Below are 25790 nucleotides of genomic sequence, written 5' to 3' on the forward strand. Positions count from 1 at the left end.
AGTGCAAAGTAACAAGTAGAAAAAAGAAAAATGCACAAAGAACTTGTATGGAGATTTTTCCATTGACAGATTTTTTTCCCTGACCTTCTTTTCTCTGTAAATTAAGGGTGCACACTATTGCTGAAAAACACAATCACTACTCAGCAGTCAGATGTCCATATGCACAAAGGCACAGATCCCAAACAAGGCATTTTTTAAATTTGAACTAGCACCAACTACACCACGTTAAGTACGAGAAGCTGCAAAAGACACAGGCGCAAGTGGAATGTACAAAACATGGTGACATTAATTTTTAAGTAAATATAATGGGCGATATATTGAATCACCAAAAATTATTGAGGTCATGTACATATTGCCCCCTAAATCTAATAACTGGTTGTGCCACCCTTTGCAGCAACAACTGCAATCAAGCGTTTGCGATAAATGGCAATGAGTCTTTCACAGGAATTTTGGCCCACTCTTCTTTGCAGAATTGTTTTCATTCAGCCACATTGGAGGGTTTTTGAGCATGAATGGACTGTTTAAGGTCATGCCACAGCATCTCAATCGGATTTAAGTCTGGACTTTGACTTGGCCATTCCAAAACCTTAATTTTGTTTTTCTTGAGCCATTCAAAGGTGGACTTGCTGGTGTGTTTTGGATCATTGTCCTGCTGCATAAACCAAGTGCGCTTGAGCTTGAGGTCACAAACTGACGGCCGGACATTCTCCTTCAGGATTTTCTGATAGAGAGCAGAATTCATGGTTCCATCAATTATGGCAAGTCATCCAGGTCCTGAAGCTGCAAAGCAGCCCCAGACCATCACACTACCACCACCATGTTTGACTGTTGGTATGATGTTCTTTTTATGAAATGCTGTGTTGGTTTTACGCCAGATGTAACGGGACACACACCTTCCAAAAAGTTCAACTTTTGTCTCATCAGTCCACAGAATATTTGCCCAAAAGTCTTGGGGATAAACAAGATATTTTTTGGCAAATGTGAGACAAGCCTTTGTGTTCTTTTTGGTCAGCAATGGCTTTTGCCTTGGAACTCTCCCATGGATGCCGTTTTTGCCCAGTCTCTTTCTTATTGTTGAATCATGACCACTGACCTTAATTGAGGCAAGTGAGGCCTGCAGTTCTTTAGATGTTGTTCTGGGTTCTTTTATGACCTCCTGGATGAGTCGTCGTTGCGCTCTTGGAGTAATTTTGGTAGGCCGGCCACTCCTGGGGAGGTTCACCACTGTTCCAAGCTTTCTCCATTTGTGGAAAATGGCTTTGACCGTGGTTCGCTGGAGTCCCAAAGCCTTAGAAATGGCTTCATAACCCTTTCCAGGCTGATACATGTCAACTATTTTGTTTCTCATCTGTTCTTGAATTTCTTTAGATCGCGGCATGATGTGTTGCTCTTTAAGCATATGCTTCACTTGGTCAGGTTCTATTTAAGTGATTTCTTGATTCAACAGGTCTGGCAGTAATCAGGCCTGCGTGTGGCTAGTGAAATTTAACTCCGCTTTCTAAAATAATGTGGTTAATCACAGTTCTTTCATGATTTAAGAGGAGGGGCAATTAATTTTTCACGTAGGGCCAGGTAGGTTTGGACAGCTTTTTTCCCTTAATAAATGAAATTATCATTTAAAAACTGCATTTTGTATTTACTTGCATTATCTTTGCGTAATATTAAAATTGGTTTGATGATCTGAATCTTTTAAGTGTGACAAATATGCAAAAAAAAAAAAAAACAGGAAGGGGGCAAAAACCTTTTCACGGCACTGTATATTGCCGATATATTGATTATTGCGACAGGCCTACCCACAATTCCCTAGACCAAACTAACTTCCTGTCTGTTCACATCCATTAAAGAGAGTAGTCGGGATTGCAGTGGGCTCGCAGAGGACACGATAGAGAGGCAAACTGTGCTGGCATGATGGGTAGCCATATGGCAAAGAGAGAGGGCCATCCATCAGCCTCCCCCTCAGACCGTTCTGGGATTCTCCAAACGCTGCTCTTCCCGTATATGTGCGTGTGTGTGTGTATGTGTCTGGGAGACATACGCATGCGTACACTCCTGATGATGAGTGGATGTGAGCGTGTTTTGTGTCAGCAGGTCTTTGCGGTGCCCAGCAGGGAATGGTAAACCAGCACAGCTGCATCAGAGGTCCGGTAATAACTCATTCCCTCTCTCATTTCAAACTCGGCTCTAAAACGGTTTCCTTTCCATCAGCCAATCCCCATCAAACAGAAAGAAAAGGCTGTGTTATCTCCAGAAAGGATGTGAATCAGGCCATATCATTTACTTCAACAGCAAATGGAGTTTCTTGAAGCCTTTAGGATCTGCCCGATCAGTCACAATTCAAAACCCCGCCCATGACTCTGCTCTCGACCAATCAGTGCACAGCCTGATCATAGATACTAGGTCATGACTCTCCATGGGAGAATTCCATATCTCGTCATCTACTGGGTGTTGTTCAGTCTCTAAATTTATAAGCGCTGACTCACTAATGAATAAATTAAACGTGTAATTAAACATACTCCAGTTTTCAAACTTCAAACAGTTTGGGGTTTAAATGTGTAGCAGATGAACTACAGACTAAAAACACCCTTTACAGATAAATGTCCAACAGATTGTGTTTTCTATGCAAAGAGGAAGGAAACTGTTCACTGCTGCAATTTATTAGTCATGCTTGCTAGCATAGCTAGCATAATAGCATCACTATTATTATTGCTCATACTTATATTGCACCATTTGTACTGTGAATTATACCTCAAATCACAACTTACTGAGGAAAGGTGCGCTAATATTTTGCTAGGCAATTGGATTTTCGATATTCACCTGATGGACAATAATATTCTCACATTGAAGGAAGGATCCGAGTCATATCTATGGAAAGGAATCTAGAGATTTGGAGGTGGACTCTCTGGAATCTGAGCAACCACCCACAGCACCCTAGCAACCGCGTAGTAATGCGGTTACTCATAGCACTTTAGCAACACCCTGGCAATAATCACTACACTTTTTCAAAATGTAAACACTGTTTTAAAGGGACCGTTCACATAAAAATGATTTTTTTGTGGAACCCAAAGGAGATTTTAGGCAGACTGACAGTTTAGTTGACCATTTACTTTCACTGTGTGGAAAAAATGTGCTGTTGTTCAGCAAATTTTCGCAATCGGAATCCTGTCATTTCAATAGGAATCCACATAATCTGGAAATTTGCATGAGCGCGAAAATTTCCCCCCACACAGATTTAACATGGATTCAAGTTGGTCGCTACACTACCGGCAACTGGCAATTTTTGTCTGCGAAATTTCACCAAATTCCACTAATGTGAGCACATTTTGAGGATGTCAATTCTTAATATTTTACCTAACATCTCAATTTGTGTAAGAAAAAGTCACACAGGTTTGGAGTTAGGAAAATGATGGTAACATTTTTTGGTGAACTATCCCTTTAAATGCTAGCATTCATCATCAGTTTAACAAGCAGTAAACAATAATTCATGAAATTCCTTATGTGACTTAAATTACACTTATCATTATATTTTTCCCAGTGCACACTAAAATCCCTAAACTACCTCAATGACAGTGACTTTTTAAATGTTTCATATTTAACCACGGGAACTAAGTAAAAAAAAAAATCTCTCCAAAGAGACATTTGTTGGTATGGGTCTGAATAAAATGTGAGGAACAGAACTGTGAGCCTTTAAAATGGTATTTTAGCAGAAAGCAGCTTCTGCTTTAAAGGGCTTCCTGTGAGTGTCAATAATGTTGTGCTTCCTTTACAAGGAAAGCTGACTGCTGCGCTCTATACTTGAGGCCTTGTTTACAGGCAAAACAGGCCCATTTGTGTCTTTGGAGGCAGTTTGAGACTGTACAAGCACAGTTAGAGCAGTGTGTGAAGCTGTGGCCATGTGGCATCGAGCGTAGCGGAGGGGAGGTGAAGGAGGGGTAAGGGACGACGGAGCAGACGGCGACCATCGCTCCGTTAGCTTTGCATCACATTGCTCAGGATTACATAACCCAGAGCTCAGTACATCACAAATAATCTCCATCACAGCCGAGTCTGAATCAATGCAGACACACACACGTCAAAACAGCACCCAGTCTCAACGGTTGAAAACAACACAGATGTTAATTTGGGCAGAAAAACACTGCAGGAGCAAGCCAATCTCATGATTTATTTAAATCTGTATCAGTCTATATTAATGATTGTGCCATAATGAAAATTTCCAAGAAGTTTATTCAAGAAATTTCTCATCGCAGGAAGAGCAAGAATGAGATATATGATATCCATCAATAGGGGAGGGACTCTGAGGTTCAGTTAAGCTTCTTCTCAGAAGTTATGATAAAATTTATCTGCATAACTTTTCAAGTAACTAAAATCATAACATGTTAACAAGCACTGCACCTGGATCCAAATCTTGCGCATAATAATTTTGGCAACAAAGAAACACAAATGAATCCTGAATCAAACATCCCTGATAACGCGAGACAACTTTAAAATAAAACACATATGTAGAAAAGTAATGAAGCTGTGACTTCTAATTAAATCTTGTGTTTGGTTTCTGTATTTTTTCTTAATGCAGTGAGAAATGAAAGCCACATAGCACGTGTTTCACATCAGTGCATGTTTGCAGTTAGCATGATGCTAATCCACGTAGGCTCCTGCTTAAAGCCAATCTGGAATCGATGGCTGATTTGACAAAGTTCTTTCTCAAGATCTCTAGACAGGCCACATATTTTGCTAAACAACCTGAAAAAGCCTACATGTGCATTGTGTTAGCTACTAATAATTTCTAGCCTAACGCAAATGTCTGACTATGCTAATGCTCAGTGAATGTAACACTATGTGCAGGTTGTTTTCAAGCCTCAGAGTTAATACTTAGGGGGCTTTTTTGTATTTTAATTGAAGATTTATAGGTAAGACAGGTAATAATGTAAGTTCAAAGAAGAATTCATTGGTTTTCTTACCTTGCTCTTTAATTTGACGAATCTGTTTGACGGTCTCCTTTAGGATTGCACATTTGTCAGGCTTGACATTGAAGTTGTCGATATCATTGAAGTTTGCGAAAATCAGCTCTGCGAGCTCTTCTATGTATTTATTTTCATGCTCCCGGTTACGTTTCTCAGTGCTTCGTTTGGGACTGTGAAAAGAAACAAAAAATGATTAAGACTAAAACGCAAGAATAAAACTTGTCAGTCAGACCCAGTACATGCTTTATGTGTACTGCTTAAGTGAAAAATATCATGGTCTCCTCAGTTTGTTAGTTTCAGCTTGTACTTATCTATTATTTTGGCAAAGATGCAGAGAAAAAGAAAAAATTTAATAAGCATATTTTTCTTTTAGGATATACCATCGCAACATTAGCATTTTTGTAACAAATTTGCAACTTTAACAATAACTGAAAAAACGACTGTTTTTTTTTTTTACTTTTCTGCAAAAAAAAAACTGTTACAGACATTTAGTTTCATTATTTGTTGAAAATTCAGGAGGGCTGCACATTCTTATATACAGTCTATGATATTTTTAAATGTTGTACACATGCTTATGGGTGTCTTTGGACGATAAATTGCATTTAAGATGGCGTTTCAAGTTTGTCTATGTTAACAGTCTTCACACAACCCAATGACTAGTCAATTCTGATGATATGCAATTTTGCATATTCCTGAAACATGATGCTTTATGACATTAGGATCAAACAAATACCTAAAATCTAAACAATCCTCAACAGCAAAAGCAAGACACAGAAATAGACAAAACTTCCCAGAGCTTCTTCTGTGCAGCCCTAAACAGGTTGTATTTTCAATTTGCTGCTCTGCATCTTCAGCAGTTTGCACAGAAAATTTTGTCAATAAAGAAGGCATGCATAGGCATGCTCCTTCCTATGAATGAATTATACAGACTGATGTTTCCCGACTCAGTGGAAAAGGGCTTTATATAGAAACGTGTATTATCTAGGCTGAGCTCCACTGGTGGGAGGCCTGCTCAAGATTATTGCAGTTCAGCGGTTCATAGCGTAGACACTGAGAAATTTACTCTGCTATACATACAAACCGCAGTTTCAGAGTTCACCGTAACCTGCTGTTCATTTGTCTACTGGTTTGCGTGCCGTGTCTAGGTGAAGTACCTTGGGCCCAGGAGGTCTGAAGGGCATTCCTTGCGCTTTTGAGCCTCTGACCTGGCAGGGTCCGACGAGTTTTCCCCGACAGCACTCATCCTCAATGCATATCACCTATTGGGGACAATGTTAACATAAGAGATTCAGAAAATGCTCAAAAGACACTTCATCTTTAGGCAGGCTTGACAAATTAACACACTTATATTTATATTTAGGTTTCATTGCAGCATTTAAAGAGGTGGACCAATAAAAAAAAAATGTCTGAACAGGTTAAACAACAACACACTGTGCCAACTATTTCTAATGCGTTTCGAGAAAGCCAGTAGATTTAGGTCTGCTTAACAGTTCAAACACATGCAGTTAAACATCATAATGTCAAAAACTTGAGCACCTGGTGATTTGCAAACAAGCCAAACAGCTCTTCTGAGAGAGATTCATGTGGAATCTATCAGTCATCTATCTGGTGCTTGTGGTTGAAATGACTCTAAAAGCGATTTCTAATGATTTTGGGGAAATTTTTTTTTTCCCCCTTTGGTTTGGCTGCGTGTGCCTGAAAACATCTTGGCAGCTTGCATTTCAAAAATCTCTAAAATAAATTCTTATCAATTAATACAGTCTTAAACGGCTCTTTACAAGGACTGAAAAATGTAATTACTAATTAGAGATAATTAAAAGCGAGAAGGCTTAGGATTTGTGTTCAGAGGTCATATACTGAAGATGTGGGTTGATGCTGGAAGGCGTAAGGAGGTCTGCGAAAATGAAAATGAGAGAAAATGGAACGAAAAAGGGATTCAATTATATTGTGCGACATTGGGTGTCCCCTGAGAGCGAGCGAAAGAAAAGAGAGGTTAGAGCAATGAAAGAAAAGTGGAAGTAACACGAAAGTAAGAGAGATTGAGATTGGTGAGAAATAAAGAGAGAGTAAGGGGTCAGCGAGTGAGAGAACACAATGTGCCGTATACTGTACAGCACAAAAAGACTGTTGAGCATGCAAATTTTCATTTAACAAGCCCCAACAAATACAGACACAAGCGGAGCCATTTATCTTTCCAACACGTACCACAATATGTAGTTTCACTTTCTATTCACTTTTGTGTGCCTTATAGAACCACACATGACATGAAAATTGGGAATTCTCTTGAGACAGAAAACTAGTACATTTCATCATCTAGTACTGTTGTTTTTTTGTTGTTTTTTTTAGGTGGAAACTGCAAAACCCTTTTTTTTTTCAGGAGTCTGTCACGAATAAAAAGATAAAAACAACAGCATTTATGTGAAATAGAAATCATTTATAGCTTTATAAATGTCTTTGCTGTTAATTTTGATGATTTTAATGGATTCTTACTGAATAAAACTATTAATTTCTTACAAAATTAATATAATATACTATAATATTACGAGTTAGTCTAAATTTATACATACAAAAAAAAAAAAAAAAAAGAGAGAAACCTGTAAAGTTTGGGATCCATTAGAGGTTGTGCTGAAAATTTTTGACATAAAAAGAACCGTTAATGTAATGGAAAACGTTTTCAAATGGTTACAGTCTCTGGGGTATATTTGTTGAAAATTGCATTCAGCGTTCCAATAAAAACATTATATAAATAGCATTATGTGGGCTAATTATCACAACTGAAAATGGCAGACCTATTTTAAAAAGGTGGAATTATGATACTGGTCCGTTGCAATTTAAGCATTATCTACTCAAAAGCATTGTTAGATCATTTACTAGATTTCCATTTCTGAAGCCAAACACGGGAGTCTGGGGAAAAAAAGACACTTGAAAAGTACAAACTAATATATTACGTCAACAAAAAAAACAGGCACTTCAGAGTGTTGATGAGACCTGTTGTGAATTTGGCGCTAATTTAAAACACCAGGCAGTGGAGGTTAATGAATACACCATCCATCCCCTCTCCCAGCTCTCTCAGGGCTTCATCTGCAGTGTTTGAGAAGCAGGCGGAGAGACACCCGGGCCAGCACACGAGGCCAACACATTGGGCTGCGTTCAGGCCAAACTGACGCACACACATTGCCTTACGTAATGTGCAGCCTCACTGTAGGCCGGCTGGGGGAGTCAGAGCCGGAGTGAATGGAGCGCTGGTATTGAATCCCTGCTGGATTGCAGTGCCCTACTTAAACCTAATGACAGAGAGGCCAATCAAACAGCTCTGGGGGACGAGGCCGGCGCTACAGACACTGGACACCAGCTAACTACAGAAAAAAACAGAGAAAGATTATTTCGGACAGCGTTAACCTTCAGGTCTGAGAGACATTCATCAGCCAGACATCTGAATCATAACATTACGTAAGGCCTTCTGTCAGTCATGGGGCCCTTCTGTTCATCTTGATGACAAACGGCTTCTTGTGACATAGTCTAGAAGGTTTTCCGTACCCCCTTGGACAGCGGACACCACTGGAATCGTGAATGTAATTAGACAATGTCACAGTTAGCATAACTGTTAGTCCGATTAGCATTAAATATGTCAAAAGCACTGTTCAGGGCTGTAGAACCTGGTCTGTGCGATGAATAAATTTACCACTGTAGCACGCCTGCGATACAGTTTTGCATGTTCATAACAGCCGCTTAATAGTGTGAAGTGATTTCGTTGTGCTTGTTTGTGTGTGTGAGATTGATTATACTTGGTAGTTAGGGGTGTGCGATATGGCGATTTCTGATCGTGGACGATTAAAATGTCTCCACGATCTGCTTTTGAAGAGACATCGTTGTATCGTGCTACAGCGCACATTCTATCAGCTGCAGTTCTGGCGCCTCCCTCCGTCTCAATATAATGTACAACGCCACATGCATTCACATCAGTGTTAGCTCAGCGGTAGAGTTTCACTCACTGCTCTTGACTGATGAACTTCTCATCAGTTAGTTGCTTTCAAAAAAAGTATAATTGATGTATATAGTGTTTTATTTTAATATTTGTTCATTCAATTTCTTGAATTTTACTGCTAAATACTGTACCTGAAAAATAAAGCCCTGTTTGTTTTATTTGTATATTATGTGTATTTGTAATGTATATCTTTGTTCTTATTTTCTAATAACACAGATAAAATAATTTTTACACATTTTAACACTTTGCCTAAATGTCTGCCATTGTTTTTTATTTAATATTTTGTTAAGGTGTAAGAGGTGTTATGTTTCCGCACTCTTCCATTTTTAGCAAATTAAGAAAACTTATTCTAAAACAATTTTTGTGATGGTTTGTATTTTTGTGCTCTGTATGGAACATCAGTGCCTGTTTAAGTGATGAACTCCATTACTTGTGTTTGTTTTCAGACATGATAACAGACGTTTTATACTTGTGCTACAACTTTTTGGCCTGTGCTACAAAACTTTCAACCTCTGTAGCACCAGTGCTATGTGAAAAAAAAGTTAATGTACAGCCCTGCTGTTACAGATGTTGGGTATACGCTACACGATTTTCGACCCGATTTTCACTCACCAACAGTTTTTTTGAGATCACTGACAAAAGCCCGAAATCAAATCGGTGCTCGTTCAAATAAGTGACAATTCACTCGACTAGTAGTAGTTTCTTGGGCGTCCGAACCATTGTATGTGGGTGGGACAAGACCCACCCAATTTTTAAGACCAATGATATTGGACCCACTCACTTTTACCATCTGTAATTCAGTGCATATGTCTGTTCACTTTTCAGAGCGCCGTCAGTCAAATCCATTCCACTTGAGGAATGCCCTAATAAATTAAACTCCTAATAAATTAAACTTCTGCGTTTTAGCTACAGCCTTGACTTCCACGCTGCTGCTTCCTCAAATCCATTTCACTTGGTTCATTCAAAATCCATATAAATTAAACTCCATTCCATGTTTTCACTACTCGTAAACATAGCATCTTAGCATATCTGCTGTTCAGGTGAGTCTGGCTGTGTGCTCACATACTGCCACTAAACAAGCTGGTATTTAAGTGAATGTTCATTGTTTGTTTGCCTGTTGCTTTTAAAGGCATCATGCAGTTTTTGTTGCAGCACTGAACTGCAGTTAGCCTACACTTAAACTTTAAATGTTGTTTTAACGCTAACAGTTATCTAACATTTTTGCTAGGCTAGCTACAGTACATCAAATTTTTTTGTTCAAAACAACTTGCTAGACTTTTGTTGCTGTGCTAATTTTTGGGAAACCTTGCCAGGTATGTGGTAACCGTTTTAGGCTATAAAAGCAATAGTTTAATTAAAAGGCACCAGAATACACGAAATGGAATCTACTCCAGTAAAATTTTTCTGGGGAGGACCCACCAACATTTTTTTCTTTTGCTTCCGAAGCACATGAGTAGTTTTATTACATAATCAGATTTGAATGGGTTAGATTAAAAGTACACATTTCAAGCTTTCTATAGATATGTTTCTCATGTCTGTGAGGCAAGTAGCCTATACGCTGAGTTTCGGTTCATTTTTGTGACACGCTTCAGCTCACGGAGACCGAGATGGTAGAAAGCGCAACCTTTTTGTTTTATTTGTGAGTGACCCTTTACAGTTTCGAATGATGTATTTAGGCCATGATATACTCACAGCGAAGTTCTTTTTCGTTCTTCGTTTAGGGGTAATACGAAGTTTGAAATACGTGAGCAGCAGTATACTGTTATTGAACATCCCGGCAGCGCCCACACTGAAGAGAGCAACGTTTAGATGAACATGTAAATATGTGCTGCAAGCTTTCCTCTCAGTAACAAAATAAATACAACGAAAATGAGACAACAGCAAGCATGTTTTTAAAGAAAGCATAAGAAAAGCATCTGACATGGGTATGTTGGCATGAGAAGTATTCTGCGTGAAGAATGGCGGAGCCTTAGCGCACACAAAAATTGACTATTTTAAGTTGTTTCCACTGTTCTCAAGAAAAAATGCAAGTGGTCTCGCCAGCACCTCCATGTTATGCAGTAGTGTGCTAATAGCTTCCACATTAGGGCTGTGATGGTCGCCGTTGCCACAGCGGTTGTCTACTGCCACCGACGGTAGTGCACGTGACGTCACATACTTTATAACAAGCATAATACTAAGTCTTGTATACAAATGTAATAACAGTAACAGTTGCAAAGTTTATTCTGCATTCAGCAAATTAATTTTGTGTTGGGCGATGGACCTTGTTGGGAAACTAGGGCTGCACGATAAATCGCATGCGATATTTAACGCGCATCTTATCAGTAAAGCCGGTTCTGTAATCAGCGGTAAGTGGCAACGATTCCCATTTCAAAGAGAGCGCGTGCAAACGAGGAGTTAATGCACCCGCTTGCTTGACGGCGGAACAGTGAACCGTGTCTACACCGGACACGACACTGCCGTGTCGCAACAGGTTTAGATGTTCACATCACGAAAGTGCTCAAATAAACACGTTTGTTAATAGATGATCAAGCATCATTTATTTATTATTTGTGTTTCAAAATTATTTTTATACATAAATATATATATATATATATATATATAAATAAAACACAGCGCCACCGACGGTAGTTGATCCATTACCACTGCGGTGGTAAAAAATCTGCCACCGTTCAAAGCCCTATTCCACACTACACACAAACACTTAGATACACGCCAAATCGCACAAATTTATCTAGGTTACCGTTAGAGTGGCTGTAAAGATGCTACTACTTTTGGAAGTTGATGAATGAAAGGCGAAAGTTAGGATTTCCTGCCCGATATTCTGTAATTACCTCAAGGACAAGCCGTTAACGATCTGTCCATCACGGACAGTTTTTTTTCTCTGTGACTAACTAAAAAAATTTGGGTCGACCAAGCCTCTAGTCGACTATTAGGGGGGCAGCTCTAGTATCATCAAACAAACGATCTGAAAGTAATAGTATTTATAGATCTAAATATCTGGACAACAGAGTTTTGCAGTGTGAAATGTGCTTTGACTGGAAATGACATCAGTGATGACCTATAGCCAATGAGAGAGCAAGATACAGGGCAAAGGAAATTTCAGAGGAACAGCGATCCGATGAAAATCATGTAGTGCAAACCCAGCATTAGCCAATGCTAAAATAGAAAACTATATAGAGTATCATTGCACCAAGTATCATGGTATGGATAATCATACAATTTCACTGGTATTGGCATAAAATATGCAGAAATGCATTTCCTACACTCTCAAACCATAGGAAACACTCAAGCGTCCAGCTGTCAGGTGCACAGTTTTTCTTCATACCAAGACAACAGAGCCACTTCAACCTCTACAGCCTTACTATATATAACTAGTTCTCTGTCATGTGACACATAACTCAATCAATTGTTAATAGCAGCTTCTCAGAGGCAGCAGGGGACTTTCACGCAGTAAGGGAGGTGTTTCGGACTGAAACCACGGACAATCACCATAATGAGAGGCGTCGAACATTAGACATGGTAGCTAGTGATTATAGAGGTGGCTTTGAAATGCCATCAGCTTTTCCTGCTAACTGACACAATCCGATTGGCTGAAGAGGATTTAACACAGATGGAGGGGACCAAAGTGCAAAAGATTAAGAATACCAAATATCTGATACAATAGAGGCAATGCCAAGCAGCTTTGTGATAGATGTACGAAATCAAAGTTTGCAAGTATGGTGGTAAAACAAATTCTTTAATTAGCGGTTCTCAACCAGTTTTGAAACTAGTCTGCAGTACCAGTATTACAGAGCACTGATTCAATTAAAGACATGACGACACAGCAATACTGACAAGAAATTAAAAAAAATAATAAATAAATAAAACTAAACTAAAATTAAGATAAAATTACAATAAAACTAAATTAAACCAAACCAAAACAAAAACCAAAAAGTAAACAGAATAAAATAAAACAACAAACAAAACTAAATGAAACTAACAAAAACAAATTAAAACATAACAAAAACACTAAACCCAAAACAAAACAAAAAAGCAGCAACACTAGATTGAACTTACAGCCTTTAACTTCAACAACAAAACAACTGTCAAAAAACTAAACTGCAATAAAAATAAATATAATAAGACTAAACCATAAACAAAAACTAAAAGAAACAAAAATAAAATTAAACAAAATTCAATGAAATAAAAAAGAATCTAAAACAATTTAAAATGGAACATAAGCAAACTACAAATAAATAAATAAAACAAAAACAAAAACAAAAGTGACAACACTAGACTGGACTTGCGACCTTTGATGTCAACAACGAAATATTTTATAGTATTTTCTCTTATATGTTTATATCTAAATTGATTTAGCAGTCCTGATTGTACAAAGTTACGTGGTTAGTTGCATTTGTCCTGTTGTTTGGGATCAGAACTGACCAGCAAGCCATTTCTGGGCAGTGAACCACTAGTTGAGAACCACTATCATAAATCACACTCAGAAACACCTTTTAATACTGTGCCAATAACGATCGCTCTCGGGATCTTTGCAGATACTCTAATATGTTTCTATTATCAGGAATTGCTACACTAGTGTTCAAGTGCTATATCTGAATGGAGTTTTTACAGAGATGCCAAATGCCGTCAAGCTAGGAGGACACAGTAATGAAACCACAGGCTCGAAGTGACTGATAAGATCTCTACTGAGTGGGCGTGCTTGAAAAGGAAAGAGACACTTTCTTCCTTTTCTTTTCCTCCCTCAAGTTAGAAGCAATTACATTTCCTTAATGGGTTGTTGATGAAATTCTCTTTGATAATGTAAGTGAAAATAATGTAAAACAGAGTTAATGTATGGTACTCTGGTGCCAGACTGCTTTTGACAGGTTTACAGTTAGCAGATGTCCCGCAAGCTGCGTGCATCACCCACATACGCTCAAGAATGAGTCAGAGATGTTCGTGTCCCCTAAGGCAGGGGGAGACAGTCAGAGGTGTCTGATATCCAGATACCCCCACACAGAACTCAGAATTTTTCACAATTATACCGGTTTCACGGTACAAGACGGTATTTTTTTTTTCATGCATGACCGAGTGTTAACCATATTTTCTACTGATTGAGAGAGGAAATACTGCAGTATATTGACTTAGAATGCCCTATTTTACTGTCATGATGAGTGAATATTGTCAAAAAATACCACACTAAATAGTGACTAAACACGACCCCTTTTAATACATGTTAACCAGGAGTCACTCTCATTTATAATCACGGCATCGTCTGATAAAATCAACATGCATCTACACTAAAGAGCGGACCGGTATTCGGTATGAACCGGTATACCGCCCAGCACTAATACTACATACACTGTAGAAGCAGCAAAGAGTAATCAATCAACGGTCCAATCAAAAACGCATCTGTTACTGTTCAAACATGGGTCAAATCATAAAACAGGCGTGGCTTGTTTAATATTAATGAATGACTCATAAAGGCAGGTCACAATCAGCTACTTTAACCTAGTTAAGTTTTGCTAATTAGAGCCACACAAACAGTTCAACATGAATGTAGCATGACCAGCTTCAGGAAGCCCCTGCGCTTTAAGCAGGTCACAGCTGGTGCAGTGAACAGGGCATAGCCCACAACAGGGCCGGGGAGGCACTGATATGGATCATTAATTATTTACAGCAGTAGGGAAGGAGAGGGCCAGTCAGCCAGGCACACTCTGAACAGCCTGCTGCTGTTCCACGCTCAACATGAGCCGTGTCAGACCTCCACTAATCAACAGCACTGCGGAGGCAGAGAGAGATAATGAGGAACACGGACACATTTCTCAATCATTCACTCCCATTAGCAGCTCTAGAGTATGTTAAAAATGCAGATGATAAGTGTTAGTGGATGACCAATCAGAGGCATTTACTGGTGGGCGGAACTGTGGGGCAGTTCTAAACTCATGCCCCGCCCCCACCCCATCTCCATGCTATGTTATAGACCTTAGTAGAGTAGATGGCCTAGTTAATTTGATGTGAACGGAAATTAGGCTATCAATTATCCAGCCAATTAAACATTAAAAATACATCTTTCTGTCCACTGGAAATTTGTGGGAAGACATTTTTTAGTGGTTTCTCAGCTGAACGATTGACAACAAGGTGCGTCACTGATATATAAGAGTGTCCAGGATAAATAAAAAGAGTTAAATCTACTTTGAAACACATGTGCCAAATTCTTAGAGATGTGCTCTTTGGATTCATGTTGATAAAAAAAAAAAAAAAAAAAAGATTTCAATTGAATTACTCCTTAAAAATTTAATGTGGTGTAAAGATTAAAATATCATATTATATTTTCCTGGAATTCATTATTTTTTTTAAAGTTTTAAAATATATCAATATCAAAATAGTTCAAGAAGTATTTGCAAATATGATACATTAATTAAAGGAACACTCCACTATTTTTGAAAATAGGCTAATTTACCAATTCCCCTAGAGTTAAACAGTTGAGTTTTACCGTTTTCGAATCCATTCAGCCGATCTCCGGGTCTGGCGGTAGCACTTTTAGCTGCAGCTTAGCATAGATCATTGAATCTGATTAGATCGTTAGCATCTCGCTCAAAAATGACCAAAGAGTTTCTATATTTTTCCTATTTAAAACTTGACCTGCATGCTCCCTGTGCAAGCAGGTGGTCACGTTGGTTATGTTGATGAAAGTTAGCCTATTTTCCCATGGTACGGCAGCAAAGTTCCTTGATTATTACGCCGGAATGAGAGTATAGTTCCTAGCCATATCGGCCTAGAAAATCGCAACTTTTCATTTTCCGTCGGTCAAGAGTACAGAGTCAAGAATAATTCACTGGATAATGTTAATTCACTGAATAATATTCTCTGGAATATTGGAATATAACAAACAAAACATCGTATTTTATTGAAAACCAAAAATTATATATATATATATATATATATATTGCATTTTTGGGCAGTCAAACTATGGTAAAGTAAAATAAATCCATATGAATCAAGTGTTTTAATCCAAGTCTTTTGAAGAGACAAATGATGAACAGATCAGATTTAATCTAGGCTTTCATTGACAAAAACATTGATCAATGGACATACACGGTGCACATAAATTACAGTAAACAAAAGCTCAAACGTGCTTGATTGACGCACGACAACCGATGAGGTTTGTTCTTGTGTTTCAAGCAAGTACTGTTGCATTTACCATATTTTATTCATATGGAATTTGAACAACATGAGAGGGAGTAAATTTTCATGTTTGGATGAACTATCCCCAAACCATCTACTCTAAATGTCTACTCTAAGGACAAGATTTGGCTTATCTATACAAAATTATCCAAACCAAGCCAACAAGAGAGTTCTAAACCGCATTATTTTCTAGGCATTGTCTAATCTTGACAGATTGGAAGTATTTTATTGAAAATATAACATCCAGTACAGCATCTCAATTGTGCTCCGACTCCTCTTTTTCAAGTACTACATTCTCTTGAGGAAAGACAGAGACCTCCATTCTCTTTACCACGTCTACCGTTTCTTGCCATAAACAGATGTGCCAGCCTGCAACACTCAACAAAGGAGGAGGAAAAGAGAATGAGGCAGCGCAGGAAACTTCCACTCTCCAGCATCCAGAGCGCTGACAGCCTCCTGTTCTCTCCTCCAGTGATATCATTTAAAGTCCGCAGGGATGACTCCCTACTGGAAAGCTTTGCTGCCATCAACACAACTGAGAAGAAACTCTCTATCTGGGACAGTTGGAGGGTTATAGGGAGTTGTGTTTGTTTATGATTCAACAGAACTAAAAATACCATGTTTGATCACTGACACCAACTGAACATCTGAAGACTCGTGTTCGGGAGGGTTTGCTCATCCAAACAGAAAAGAATCGCAGTCGATCGCTTCAGTCCCTGAAGGCAACAACAACAGGGATAAAAGTTAAACTGCAGCACCAGCATGTGTTGTCTTTCCGGTTCTGACAACCAGCTTCTCAACCTGGCTTCTAAACTAGCGTGACTTTATCAAAAGTGCTGTGTGGTTCGGCTAGCTTCACCAGCAAAATTTTCAATGGCTACGCTAGGTTATCAGTTAGACTAGTACCAAAACAGCACTAACCTGCATTAACTAGCTGTTTTTTTTGGTTGTCATTTTATGGTTAAAAAAATGTTTTATGGTTAACAATAAAATATTATATATATATATATATATATATTTTTTTTAATGTATTTCATGTTAGTTTCTCAACTAACCTCTGAAGGTATTTCCATTTACATTCATGCATTTGGCAGACGCTTTTATCCGAAGAAACATACTCTGTGCTGAAGGCATACATTTTTATCAGTTCATGCATGTTCATTTCAATGGGAATCGAACCCATGATCTTGCCGTTGCGAAAAATAATTTCAATACGCTTTACAATTTTTATACTTTGTGAAAAAAAAAGGTTACAAATAGTTGTTATATACAGTTTTTAAAAACATATGTTCTCATGTTTATTTTTTGTAATATGTGAGAGGTATTAATATTAAAAGGTTTACTCTTTAAATTTTTTTTTTTTTCATAGTGAATTGCATTAAATCCAGTTAGGGTCACCATAAAAACAAACATACCCAGAATTTGAACGTCATAAAATTTGAAAGACAACATTTTAAAGTTGAAACTCACTTTACTAATAAACCAAATTTCATTTAACACTGAAGATGATCAAATTTAAAAATATATTTTTAAAGGAAAAGCACTAACCTGCATTAACTAGCTGTTTTTTTTGGTTGTCATTTTATGGTTAAAAAAATGTTTTATGGTTAACAATAAAATATTATATATATATATATATATATATTTTTTTTTTAATGTATTTCCATTTATAACACTACGTTAGGGTCACCATAAAAACAAACATACCCAGAATTTGAACGTCATAAAATTTGAAAGACAACATTTTAAAGTTGAAACTCACTTTACTAATAAACCAAATTTCATTTAACACTGAAGATGATCAAATTTAAAAATATATTTTTAAAGGAAAGGTGACACGTTTTATGCTTTGAAAAGTAGCTTAAGTTAAATACATCCAAATTTGACTTCTGTTAAGCAGTAGAAAAACTGTTTAAAGTTTATTTCATACAATTTATGATATATATATATATATATATATATATATATACACATATATTACACATTCATAATGCTAAACAGCTTAAACCATTGACAGACATTTTGAGTTTAAAGCTGGGTATTATGCCAACAATGCTAACATAGTCTGTCAAAGCTGTGCTGAAACCATGTCTATAGCTGTAATACAACATATAAATATGTGTGGAAATGTCACTTCTAAAGAGAAGCTTAACTGATTTGCCTCTTTCAATGGCTGTTTTTTAGCTGTTTGTATGCTTGCATAATGCATGGGCATCACTCTATGAATCCTCCATATATCACTGGTGTATACTAAAATTTAGATGAACATAGCACAGCCTAAAAATGATTTTGGCTATATTGACAAAGAAAAGAAAAAAAGACCTTAAAACTGGGTCATGGCAATTCACTGTATGTGACGCACTAAATAGGCATGCTGGACAACAGGTGTGATGGCAAACAATGCTAATATTATTTTGCACTTACTAAAAAGGAGTTCACAACCAGGCTAATTATCCTGCAGCCTCATTTTTTTCCTGCAGACGCACACCCAAAAACTGACACTTATCCCTCATGATCTTGTGTAAGTACAGGCATTCCTTGTTGGTGTAAACTTATCATTAGACGCACTGACATGACTACATCACAAGCCTCACAAAACATGACATGCCAAAACCTCCTAGTTACATATTTAATGGCTACTTGTTGGAGCCCGGAGTTCATGAGATCATCCAGTCATGCCTGGCTGGACCTGGTGTAGTCTTGTTGAAAATCAAACGATGGACAATAATGGAAGCAAATGGTCAACATGGATTTATTCATAGAGCCTGAACTGTCCCAACAAAAAAATGCCCCAACATCAAATGCAGGGCTCTACAGTGTGAGCAGCTCTGAAATGTTTAATTGTAGTCTGAATCCCCACGATGTGAGAAGAATATAGGCAGCAGAAGCGGATGAATATGACTAAAGATTCATCAATGATCTGTGTTTCTTTATTAGACAGTACATCAATAGTGTGGACAAAGTGTTGGCAGAGGCTACGACAGCAGCAATTTTCCAAATAGTTTGCAAGGGGATTGGATCACATTAACCTGGACATTCTGTGGCTCCGCCAGGGCAATGATGAGTGTATATGGGTACACCTATACGTATATTCTTGTACGTATCTTTGGGAAGTGGAGTAAACGTTTGGATTTACATCACCACAAACCTAAGCAGAACTGCCTTTTACAAGCTAGGAAATACGTATAGACACCCACACATGTAATGACTCAAAAAAATCAGTTGACTTTGCCCCACTGATGAAGTTGTCAGAGAGCCCTTGGTGTGCAGTACACATCCGCTGATGGGTTGGATATCAGTGGAAGAGACAGTGCCTGCCTGACAGGAGACTGACAGTATGGGTTCTTCAAAATGAGGAGACAACAATGCTGGAATTGAAAGGAAGAACCAAGTACCAAGTTTTAGTACATCGCTCCGCAGATCATTAGTATGAATTGTTCGTGTTCAGATCTCAAGCTGTGATTCTCCAGCATATGTTTGAACTGAACTAAAGCTCTGAATTCAAAGAGACAAGCTTGAGATTTGATGGGTCAATGACAAAGAAAAGTGTCCAAGACAAGGGAAAGAAACAATCCTTTAAAAATCTAGCTTAAAACACGTTCCAAGTACTTGTAAATGTAATGTTTGTATTCATGTTGATTTTGAGAAACAATTTCTCAACAAAACTTTAAATGCAAAGACTCAAAAAAAATGTTATGTGGTATAATCAAGTTAAAACCAATAACATATTTTCCTTGCAGCTTGAATACATGCGAGTGCATTACACTTTAAAAAAAAAGTTTTTAAATATATTTGTCAAAACAAAATTTATTTTTTAAATGTCATGAACTATTATTTGATAAATATCACTACATTTTTGTGAGCTGCACCACATGACATCACAACCTAATTGCCATAATAGGATCCTTGTTATAAAAGGATCCAATGTACTGTGTTTTTTATTTGACAAAGTTTTTCAAATATCTAATGTTTCAATATATATAAACATAAAAAATATATTACAAATATAAAATGTATAAAAATGAAAATAAACATTAAAGGGGTGTTATGATGCGATTTCAACTTTGGAGTGTTACAAGCTCTTGGTGCATAAAGACGATCTTTAAAGTTGCAAAGACTAAAGTCTCAAATCCAAAGAGATATTCTTAATAAAAGTTAAGAGTCAACCACGCCTACCTAAACGGCTCGTTCTAACACGCCCCCACATGTCTACGTCACGATGTGGGAAGATTTGCATAACACCGCCCAAATGTTCACGCAAAGAAAGAAGGCATAACTTTTATTCTCGCTGTAGTATTGTTGTTGCTGCCGCCGCCATGTCGTGAAGGCGCTGTGTTTTGTTGCGAAAGCGAAGCTACTTTGGTTGGTCTTCCAAAAGAGGACGATATCCTGTTCTTTTTAGCAGCATCATATGACCCCTTTAATATATATAAAAAAAACATAAAATATTAAAATCACTATTTTATTCCAAAAAATAATAACACAAATGATAAGATAAAACTTCCAAATTACTTATGATTATGATATTTATTTGATACTATATCAGGACAGTTGTATCAACTAATAGCCCCTCCCACCCACACCCAAATTAAAATCTGTACACTAAACAAATATCCTTATATTGTTTATTAAATTCGTTCCAGAAGTTTGTATATTAATCACAGAAGTTTTGACTTCGAATTTTATTTCTGATTTTAATTCATCATAGAATAAGTGCATTCATTGTGTATTAAAGTTAAAGTACTTGCTAAACCATCAGCTTAAAATGCAGAAGATACACTATAGTCTTGAGCCTCCAGCTCCTACTGTGGGATGGATACTGTGGAAGGTTAACACGGAGCCTACCAAAAGACAGAGAGTTAAACTTGCCAAACAAAGCCCAACAGACATCTTAAGAGAGGAGCAGAGGAGGGAGACTCAATCCATCATTCTTCTGGAGTAGACAAAGAGGCAGCTTTCACCAAAGCTTCATGTGCCATCCCTGTAATCTTGTGGCTTGAAAAGCTCAGAGGGATCAAGACTGGTGACACACCCTGTGCTTGTAGGGCTCTCGGACATGGCAAGGGCACCACTTCTGCATCGGTCCAGGGGTCTTTGAAGGGTTTGTATAATGAGTAGCCTTGAACAATGTCCTTGCTTGACCCTCCTATACGGACCGGAGCGCAATTCAAACCAAGGGGAATTGCATCATAATCATACGTTAAAGTGCGCCACGTAAATCCAACCTTCGCGCTCATCTGATGGCACCGGGCCCAAATCCAGCTCGAAGGTGAAATTAGTTAAATATCTGGGTGGGGGGAAGGGGTGGAGGTTCGCAAAGCCAAAATACACAAGAGTGTGTGGAGCTGTTGCGAGCAACCCACAGCTATTACCCAACATTACTGATTACAATGTGGAGAGATCCCTAAGGCCGATGGGGATCGTGGTTATGCAGAACAGATGGGCCTTTATTAGTAGTGAGTGTCTGAGGGAGATTTGCAGGAGATTCTGTGTTTACAGCCTCTTCAGCTGATGATAATGTGCCCGAAGACGAAACGTCAGCTAGCGAGAACGAGCAGAGACAGGAAGTGAAGGAAATGAAACCAATCAGTGCTGATGGAGAATATGTGAAAGACTTGAAAACAGTCTAGCAAGGAAATGTAAAAAACAAGCGGCGGATGAGAAGGGGGGGGGGTGGGGATGGCAACGAGCATATGACTGAGATAGAGAGAGAGAGGAAGAGAGGAGGAGGGGAGATTGACATTCTCTCCTCCCCAGAGCCACAGGCCTGGTCTCCAGCCACTGTCCCAGATGGCTAGACTGAGAGAGGGAAAGAGAGATGTTCCTGCCACTCATAAGCTCTACAATTACTGAGAACGTAATGGTCTTAAAGTACCAGCATCAAGGAGGCCCAAAAAGCCAACGTCCATTTACCAAAGCTGATCATATTCATGAATCTTTTAAACTGACAGCCACTTCAAGTTGCCACAGGGAGAGCGGTGTATAATAAACACATTAAGCGGCAAACGGCGGATCTGGAGCGGCTCGCGGGCATAGGACGCTCGCGGCTGGAATGGATTTCCCTTATCTGTCCATCAGAAGTGTACTGTTTGCTCTAGCACTGAGCCTGTCGGAACATTTCGAAATGATGGGTTAACTGTATTCCCATAACTGAAAGTGTAACAGAGGGGGTTAAATCTCTGATGTGTATTGATGGGTTTTGGGTTACAAGAGGCACAGATGCAGTGAGAAAAATCAATAAACTTCTCTAGTGCATGCTAGGTGGGAGGGTCCACATTCTGCAGCTGACAAACCGAGCTCGGAAGATTAGATCGCCGACGAGCTTAAATACCACCTCCGTGTTCGGTCGAAAAATTTTGAACTTGTGTCCCAGCCTCTCTGAATTACTTAAAAGAAAGAGTTTATGGAACAAGGGTGTTGTAAACAGCTGCCTCACACTGATGTTCTAATACAACAACTTAACCTACACTAAATAATACTGAACATTAGTTGAGCAAGATCTGTTTGCCACACCCAGAAAGCTAACTGTAGTTTTTAAAGGTTTCTGTAAATACAAATGTCAACCAGTCCAAACTAGTTCAGGAAAGTGTTTAGCTAATAGAGTGCTGCAGGGATGATTTTTGTAAGCCAACCTGGAAGTTAGCATCACCCTGGATCCCTCAAAAACAAAAACAAAAAAAATGCAGTATGATTTTTCCATTGGCTTTTGGAATATTATAGAAAAGAGGCTCAATGACCAAAGGGTTTATGATTCTTACACGTTCATCAAGATAATTTTAACAAATAAACACAACTTCTATGAATTTTATAGCCTAAATATAGTCGGCAGAAATAAAAAGCTGAAGTTATGAATGAACTACACCACAATCGCATGACTTCAACGTCATCATCACACAGTTGCTGACAACTCTTTCAATCTTTATTTAAAATCTACAATTTGGAAAGTTCGAGTTAGAGTAGTTTGCACGAGCATGAGTAGAAACGCAACAAGGCTGTAAAATCAGACAAGTGAGTAGATTACTTTTCCTGTTCGGCGTCATGATATTTATTGTCCCTGACAAACATTGTAGTCCCATTTAGCCACTTTTTAGCAACTGCCTTTTTCAAGACATTGAATATTATGCCATAGAATAAATGTGAACATATCTTGAGCTTGTGTAAACCACAGCTCAAATTTCAGGCAAATTTCACCAACAAAAACTCTAACTTGTTTTGGTGTTTTAGGACTCATTCCTATAGGACAAAACAAAACAAAAAACGGACTAATTCTGATAAAAAAATATCCAATATCACTGCTAATGCATAATGCATAGGAAAACACTCTCAACTACATTTGGGCTCTAGCATTAGCATTAGCATTAATTGTCTACTGTTTGTTTTCTTTTTCAGGTCAACTGCTGTAATGATGCAGCGACAGTTTGAAAAGAATCTTGCAGAGCAAGTTAGATCTCATCAACATGGTTACAGCTAGTTACCTGAATAACAACACATCCCCTGATACAACCCTCTACGGACACCTTGGCAATTGAATCAAACAAGATTGTTGAGCTTCACAACATAGAAAGTGGCTTTCAGAAAAGAGCTAGAGTATTGAAAACTCCCATGTTAGACATCATTTAGTCGCCAGAGTGAAGATTTAGTCGCATATGCGAGTGATTTACTCGCAATGTAGAGGGTTGCTGATAGCACACGTACATCACGGAGTCAGCTATTTGACGTCTGAATTTACATCTGCAATACGTATTTGTGGGATGTAACTACACTGCCTAGTCAATGTGCAAGTATTTTAAGTGCTGCACGGTTAACTGTTCAAGGCTTATTTATAAGTGACGGTGATTTCTAAATACAGGATAGGTTCCTTTAAGGGCTATAGATGTGTGGATGACATGGTTAACTTGCATTAATATATATATATATATATATATATATATAGAGTGTCTTTGCAAGATATGGACAACGCTGAGGAGTTGACACCACATGCAACACTCAGCATAACCTGACACATGGGCTGGAATGCACATAGAGAAAACAAGTCAGTCGAAGAGCTTTCATGATTCTTACATAATCATCTGGATACTATGATTATGCACTTGAAATTCCAATTACATATTTCCAGCCAAATTTTAAATCAAATGCCACATTTTATTTCTCTTTTTTGTTGCTGTAATATGTTGTGTGAATCACAAAACCTGCTCAGAGCACATCTTGAGAAACGTGTGCATTATAGACACTTCTGATGGGCCCTAATATGAACACATACAGTCTTGCGGTGGTTTGTAATAAACTGTTTTACATAATGGCAAATATTTGTGGCTGTTACACGTTCTCACACAAAGTTAATGGCACAAATATAGTGTATGCGGTTCATCACCTCCAGATGAGAAAATGACAAATATATTTTTTAAAAACTGTTAACCATCATACACTCATTCAAAGGACAGTTATGACAATATCATTCTCAGATTTTTAAAGTATTCAAAAAAGGCAATGAGCAAAATGGACCAAGAAATACATATTTTATTTTAATATTTCAAATCTTATTATTCTACTCATTTACAGTAGCCTTAATTTTACAGCAAATCATTTTACAATATTCTTCCAAGTTCATTGTGAAAAAAGTTGCTTCCTGAAGAGTATGCGTATTAATCTCACAATATAAGTGACAAGAACAAAACAGACAATTAAACTGTTAATCTCGATTAACTGAAATGACAATTAACCGTCAGCTAAAATTTCACGCCCTACTTGCTTGCATCAAAATGAAACACTTTGCTTTTGGTTTTTCTAAGGTGTACGCAACGGTCAGTTCATGGAGGAGGAGGAGAGAGAGCCGTGAGCAAACAGCTTATCCTCTCACTGTCATCTGTTCCAAATGACAGCTGACAAACTACTAATGCAAATCCCATCTGAGCAGCTACAGCTGCCCCACCCCCAGCTTCCCTTGCCCTCCCCGTACAGGAAAATCCAGCCCCAACAGCCCCTCCTACCCTGCTACATACACAACCAATGAAAATGCTTGAAAATTCCTCCTCTCTGACTGTCTGCTCACAGCGAACGCTCTTCTTTTAAACCAAGACAATACCCTGCTCTTCAGTCACATGACAGTAGAGAGCAATGGTTCAAGCAGAGCAGGTGGCGACTGTGTCATCCACAAGCAGCCAAACACATGCTCACTTGCGGCTGCTATTCTGAGTGCCACTTACTGGAGTTGTACAATCAAACTAATGACTCAATCTATGAATGCATGCCAATAATAAATATATATAAATATAAATAAATATTTAAATGTATAACATTATTAATTGTAAAAATATATTTCAAATTTTAAATTACATTTTTAATACATTCGTATTAAATATTTGAATATCTAAAATATAAAAATATATAGAAATATATTTTATATATTCATAAATAATATTTACATGTGTTTCGTATACATATATAATATTGCATATAAATGTATTTATTTCTCATTTTTATTTATATATTATATAAAAATGCATAAATATAAATACATATATTTTTGTTATATTATATTAGTAAATATATAAACACAAATTGTTATTAATTATAAAAATATATTTAAAAATAAAATATATATGTATATATAATTTTGCATACGTATTTATCATTTTTATTTATATATTTATATAAAATAAATATAATATATATTTGTATAC

General features: G+C 37.7%; 1 protein-coding gene across 2 annotated transcripts in view; it reads right to left on the minus strand.

The window, feature by feature from the left end:
- The window catches only part of LOC107740102 (nuclear receptor coactivator 2-like), a 120537-nt gene that overhangs the window by 50726 nt on the left and 44021 nt on the right, over positions 1 to 25790 (minus strand). For both annotated transcript variants that reach the window (XM_016552411.1, XM_016552402.1), the window contains exons 2-3: positions 6110 to 6214; positions 4953 to 5125 (exon numbers count right to left, since the gene is read on the minus strand). In XM_016552411.1, coding sequence (XP_016407897.1) covers positions 4953 to 5125; positions 6110 to 6198 — 262 coding nt within the window. In that variant the 5' untranslated portion in view covers positions 6199 to 6214. The remainder of the gene's footprint in view (positions 1 to 4952; positions 5126 to 6109; positions 6215 to 25790) is intronic.

This window comes from Sinocyclocheilus rhinocerous, unplaced genomic scaffold (genome assembly GCF_001515625.1).
Source record: "Sinocyclocheilus rhinocerous isolate Xijiao unplaced genomic scaffold, SAMN03320098_v1.1 scaffold641, whole genome shotgun sequence".
Taxonomy (NCBI): Eukaryota; Metazoa; Chordata; class Actinopteri; order Cypriniformes; family Cyprinidae; genus Sinocyclocheilus; species Sinocyclocheilus rhinocerous.